Below are 6,064 nucleotides of genomic sequence, written 5' to 3' on the forward strand. Positions count from 1 at the left end.
TCCTCCTGCCTCAGCCTCCTAAAGTGCTGTGATTAGAGATGTGAGCCACTCCACCCAGTCCTTATTTTTTGCTATTTACTTTCCCTCCCCTAAATCATGTACTCGAGAGCAGGGACTATGTCAGCACCCGGTTCCCTATCCAGTTATTGTAAGGATTCAATAAAAATCTGCTGAATTCATTAAAAAGAAAATAGGTCTTCCATCTCCACCCACTCCTCTACTAACCCTTTTCCCAAAAGTTCTCGATGGTTCCCACACCAAGTTACCCCAGTTCAATTATTCAGTCTCCTGCAGACATTCCTGAGTCCCATTCCCCACCACTCACTCTCCATCATCTGCCCCGGAAACTTCCCACCCACAGGCCGGGCTCGGTGGCTCGCGCCTGTAATCCCAGCACTTTGGGAGGCCGAGGCGGAATGAATGCTTGAGCCCAGGAGTTCAAGCAACTACAGCGAGACCCTTGTCTCTAGAAAATATACAAAAAAATTAGCCGGGCGTGGTTGCACGTGCGCATGTGGTCCCAGATACTCGGGAGGCTGAGGCAGGAGGATCAACTGAGCCGGGGAGGTGGATGCTGCAGTGAGCCATGATCACGCCACTGCACTCCAGCCTGGGCGACAGAGGGAGACCGTGTCAAACAACAACAAAAAACTTCCCAGCCGCAGGAGTCCCATTAACGTACCCATTTAGTTATTCACTTGTCAAAAGTCCCGTACGTGCCCATTTCTCAGCCCTACTCCCTAAACCCCTAAACCCAACCTTCTCGCCCCAAGATGAGCTGCTGAAAATCCTTCACGCCACTGCTCGGCCCCATAAGGCCTGCCCAGCCCGTTCCGTTTGAACCCCATATATCCCTTCGTCCTCGGGACCCCCCTCCAGCCCTCCTCAAGCGCCCCTCGTCGGTCTGGCCTCCCCGCCCCGTCCCCTCTGCCCGCCAACCTCACTGCCACGACCCTGCGTGGCCCCTGCCGAGCCCGCGGGCAGCACCTGGCCTGCGCCTCGTCCAGGCTCTGGTCGGTGATGGCCATGATCTGCTGCAGGACGTCGCTCGTGTCCGGGCGCCGCTGGCGGCGCGGGGCGGGGGGCGATGGCGCGGGGCGCGGCGGGGCGGCCATGAGCGGCAGGGCCGGGCGGGCGCTGTGAAGGAGCCGTCGAGCCTGGAGCACTAGCACGGGCGCCGCAGCCAACCGCCGCTGCCTGAGCGCCGCGCCCGCTAGCGCTCGCCCCTAAGCCACGCCCACCGTCGCTACCGCCAGCCAACCCGTGTATTGCACCGCCTACAGACACGCCCCTTCATCGCCGTCAGCCAACCGGCGCCACGCACCGCCCCCGGGACTCGCCCCGAACTTCCCCCTCCCCGGGATTGGACTCGGTTTGGGGTTGCCGAGGCAACGGCACTTCTCACAAGCGCCCTCCTTCCCCTTGAGAGAGGGCAGCGCTGGCTCCGCTCCAGCCAGAGGCCCCCATCCCTCACATCTCGCGCGGTGCACGCCTCCTTCAGCCCCACTCGCATCTCCTCAGAGTTCCTGCTCCTCCTCAGAGCCCCCTTCTCCTCAAAGCCCTCGATCCTCAGAGACCCTCACTCCCCAGAGCACCACAACTCTTCCTCCAAGCCACCCCCTCCTCCTCAGAACCCCACACCTCTTATAGCTTGATCGACAGCCCCCATTCATTTCCAGAAGCCCCAAGCCCCAGACCCCTGCTCAGTCCCCCTAATGCTCCCTGCATCCTCAGCCCCATCAGGTGGGCCACTGGGGGCCCCGGCTCTTCCTCTAGAGCTTTTCACGCCCCGTTCACCTGGCCAAGGACGGGCGCAGGCGTGCGTGGTTGATGGCAACCAGGAGGTCAGAACGCAGCGCTTTTCTCCACTGCAGAAATCAATTCCAGTCACCTTTCAAGGTCCAGCTGAAGAGTGACCTCGCTTGTCTATTCATCTTCGCAGATTACAGTTCTGGGCATAGAAAATGCTACCACGTGGTTACCGAATGAAGGAAGGATGTTTACTGAGAGACTCCCCTGCAGTGCACCCCAAATCAGAGCGAATCCTCACATCTTTGTTTCTAGCCCTTAGGACACAGCATCGGAGGCTCCTAGTGCACAAGAAAAGGAACTGGGCGGTGGCTCATGCCTGTAATCCTAGCACTTTGGGCGGCGGAGGCGGGAGGATCACTTGAGCACGGGAGTTTGAGACCAGCTTGGGCAATATAGTGAGACCCCGTGGTGATGCACGCCTGTGGTCCCAGCTATTTGGGACTTGAGAGGCTGAAGTGGGAGGATCACTTGGGCCCGGGAATTTGAGGCTGCAATGAGCCATGATTGCACCACTGCACTGCAGCCTGGTTGACAGAGACCAGGTCTCAAAAAAAAAAAAAAGAAAAAAAAAAAAAAGTAATGGACTGGACATGAATCTCTTCTCCAAAGTCACAGAACCTCCTGGAGCCTATTTGCTATGAGGACAGTCTCCAGATGTGGGCTCAGTAAAAGGTCCTCAGCCTACTGGCTGGGAACCCTTCCAGGGTGGGGCCCATGTTCTCTCCATTGCTGCTGGGGAGGAAATTCAAACACCATCTGGTATGGCTGGATTGGAGAGCATCGGGAGACTCCAAAGGGGATGGCAGGGAGTGAAAATGAAAGACATTGACCGAGTGTCTGGACAATAGGGAAAGCGCTCTGATGAAGGAAACCGACACTTGGCTCCAATGACAGAAAGTAATAGATTGCATGGGAGCCACGGAGATCAGTGCCTGTTCAAAAGGTCACCCACAAGCACAGCACTGCGCAGGAGGCCTGAACAGTATTGGCCTTCAGGCTGGGTGCAGTGGCTGACACCTGTGATCCCAACACTTTGGGAGTCTGAGGTGGCAGATTACTTGAGTCCAGGAGTTCAAGACCAGTCTGGGGAACATAGTGAGACCCCATCTCTACAAAAATAAAAATTAAAAAAATAGCTAAATTAGCTGGTCGTGGTCCCAGCTACTTGGGAGGCTGAGGCGGGAGGATAAGTTGGGCCCAGGAGGTCGAGGCTACAGTAAGCTGTGTTTGTGCCACTGCACTCCAGCCTGAGTGAGAGAGCAAAACCCTGCCCCCAACCCCAACAAAGTAGTATCCTTCAGAGAACTTGGAGGGGTGGGCACTGAAAGTTTCAGGGACCAGCAGAGACAAAAATTTGAAGCCACTTGGTGGAGACGGGAGATCGACAAGAGGAAATGGGACAAGGTCTCGAAGGAGACCCACGGGGTGCAGGTTAAAACCTGGAGGAGCTGATGTGAACAGCCAGCTCAGAGAGCCTGAGACAGAGTTGCCTTTTTTTTTTTGAGACAGAAATCTTACTCTGTTGCCCAGGCTGGAGTGTAGTGGCATGACCTTGGCTCACTGCAACCTCCACCTCCTGGGTTCAAGTGATTCTCCTGCCCCAGCCTCCTGAGTAGCTTACAGGCACCCACCACCACGCCCGGCTAATTTTTGTTATTTTTAGTAGAAATGAGGTTTCACCATGTTGGCCAGGCTAGTTTCAAACTTCTGACCTCAGGTGATCTGCCTGCCTCGGCCTCCCAAAGTGCTGGGATTACAGGCATGAGCCACCTCACCCGTCCCACTGTTGCCATTTGGAGGTCATCAGGGGTCTCCACTGCATAGAAATTAGTTGGCAGCCGTGGCACTCAAAAAGTGCCCGGCCAGGGCCATTTAATATAGAAGGACCTGGGAGTTTTGGGTTCTTTGACAATGCATATTTCAGTGGTTTAAGAATTTGGCACAGGTGGCCGGGCACGGTGGCTCGCATCTCTGAGTGACCTGGGTTCAAGTTCTAGCTGTTATTCAGCATGGGATTCAAAAGTAGGGACATAACCCCACCTCCTCACTGGTGAGGTGGGAGCAGAGAATGACATCCTGGCACACACTGTACCTTGGAGGGGGCCTCCCTGAGCATCTCAGAGGGGGCTCATCATGAGTCTGGTACTCATGGGTTGAGTGCTGGGGGGTGAGGTAAGGAAAGCCCAGCTGAGCTTGGGACCAACTCTGGGCTTTGTGGGAATCTGAAGTCCCTTTCCTAGGGGCCTCTCTGGTCCCTCGGGGCATGTATGTGCCATCTCCAAGCTGTGTTAACCATGGGCCAGATCACAACCTGTTTGAGTGAGTGTTCTCATATAAAAATCAGTAAGACTGGCCGGGCATGGTGGCTCACACCTGTAATCCCAGCACTTTGGGAGGCCAAAGCAGGTGGATCACGAGGTCAGGAGTTCAAGACCAGCCTGGCCAATATGGTGAAATCCCATCTCTATTAAAATACAAAAAATTAGCCAGACATGGTGGTGCATGCCTGTAGTCCCAGCTACTTGGGAGGCTGAGGCAGGAGAATCGCTTGAACCTGCGGAGGCCGAGGTTGCAGTGAGCTGAGATCATGTGAGACTCTGTCTCAAAAAAAAAAAAAAAAGGCCAGGCATGGTGGCTCACGCCTGTAATCCCAGCACTTTGGGAGGCTGAGGCGGGAGGCTCACCTGAGGTCAGGAGTTCGAGACCAGCCTGGCCAATATAGTGAAACCCCATCTCTACTAAAAATAAAAAAATTAGCTGGGTGTGGTGGCATATGCCTGTAATCCCAGCTACTCGGGAGGCTGATGCAGAAGAATCACTTGAACCTGGGAGGCAGAGGTTGCAGTGAGCTGAGATCGTGCCATTGCACTCCAGCCTGGGCAACAGAGCAAGACTCCGTCTCAAAAAAAAAAAAAAAAAAAAAAAAAGCCCAGCGCAGTGGCTCATGCCTGTAATCCCAGCACTTTGAGAGGCCGAGGCGGGTGGATCACAAGGTCGGGAGTTCAAGATAAGCCTGGCCAAGACGGTGAAACCCCTTCTCTAATAAAAATACAAAAATTAGCCGGGCACGGTGGCAGATGCCTGTAATCCTAGCTACTTGGGAGGCTGAGGCAGGAGAATCACTTGAACCCCAGGGGCGGAGGTTGCAGCGAGCCGAGATTGCACCACTACATTCCAGCCTGGAGGACAGAGTGACACTCCGTCTCAAAAAAAAAAAAAGCACCTAAAGTGTTTACCAGTGTGCCAGGCACATCAGAAGAGCTTGAGAAATGGTACTGTTCAAATCCTGCATCCCACTACCTGAACGCCACAACCTGTGGCTGGAAGTGTGAATACAGGTGGTGGAGAATGGGATAGAAACAGCTGGGCACGTGACCTTGAACCATCAGGGCTCAAACAAAAGGGCAGTGGGGAGGGAGGGGGCTCACAGGGTCCAGACACTACCCTTAGCTGCAGAGCAGAGTAAGACAGGGAGACAGGCAGTGAGATGGAGGCAGAGCAACAGATGGGGGAAACAAAGAACAGAAGCAGAGGGAAACAGATGCAAGACCCCAGTAAGAGAGACGGGCCGGGCGTGGTGGCTCATGCCTATAATCCCAGCACTTTGGGAGGCCAAGGTGGGTAGGTGGATCACTTGAGGTCAAGAGTTCGAGACCAGCCTGACTAACATGGTGGGACCCCATCTCTACTAAAAATATAAAGATTAGCCAGGCACGCGGTGGCTCACACCTGTAAGCCCAGCACTTTGGGAAGCTGAGGTGGGTGGATCATTCAAGGTCAGGAGTTTGAGACCAGCCTGGCCAACACTGGTGAAACCTCATCTCTACTATAATACAAAAATTAGCCGAGCGTAGTGGCAGATGCCTATAACCCAGCTACTCGGGAAGCTGAGGCAGGAGAATCGCTTGAACCCAGGAGGCAGAAGTTGCAGTGAGCCGAGATCAAGCCACTGCACTCCAGCCTGGGTGACAGAGCGAGACTCCCTCTCAAAAATAAACAAACAAATAAATAAATAATAAAAATAAAAATACAGAGATTAGCTGGGCGTGGTGGCGCGTGCCTGTAATCCCAGCTTCTCCTGAGGCACGAGAATCTGGAACCTGGGAGGTAGAGGTTGCAGTGAGCTGAGACCATGCTACTGCTCTCCAGCCTGGGCTACAAAGTGAGACTCTGTCTTAAAAAAAAAAAAAAAGAGATGGAATAACAGCCAGCCAGACTGAAGAAGAGCGAGCACAGGGCCAAGGAAATACCA

General features: G+C 54.4%; 1 protein-coding gene across 3 annotated transcripts in view; it reads right to left on the bottom strand.

The window, feature by feature from the left end:
• The window catches only part of PBX4 (PBX homeobox 4), a 67,760-nt gene extending 64,350 nt beyond the window's left edge, over window positions 1–3,410 (bottom strand). For 2 of the 3 annotated variants that reach the window (XR_010138446.1, XR_010138447.1), the window contains exon 1: window positions 988–3,410. Coding sequence is in view for 1 of the 3 variants with exons in the window: in XM_024237104.3 (XP_024092872.3) it covers window positions 988–1,115 (128 nt within the window). In the remaining 2 variants the exon portion in view is untranslated. The remainder of the gene's footprint in view (window positions 1–987) is intronic. The other variant, XM_024237104.3, reaches the window with a different exon arrangement.
• Between the last annotated feature and the right edge of the window lie 2,654 nt (window positions 3,411–6,064).

This window comes from Pongo abelii, chromosome 20, assembly GCF_028885655.2.
Source record: "Pongo abelii isolate AG06213 chromosome 20, NHGRI_mPonAbe1-v2.0_pri, whole genome shotgun sequence".
In the NCBI taxonomy this organism is placed as follows: domain Eukaryota; kingdom Metazoa; phylum Chordata; class Mammalia; order Primates; family Hominidae; genus Pongo; species Pongo abelii.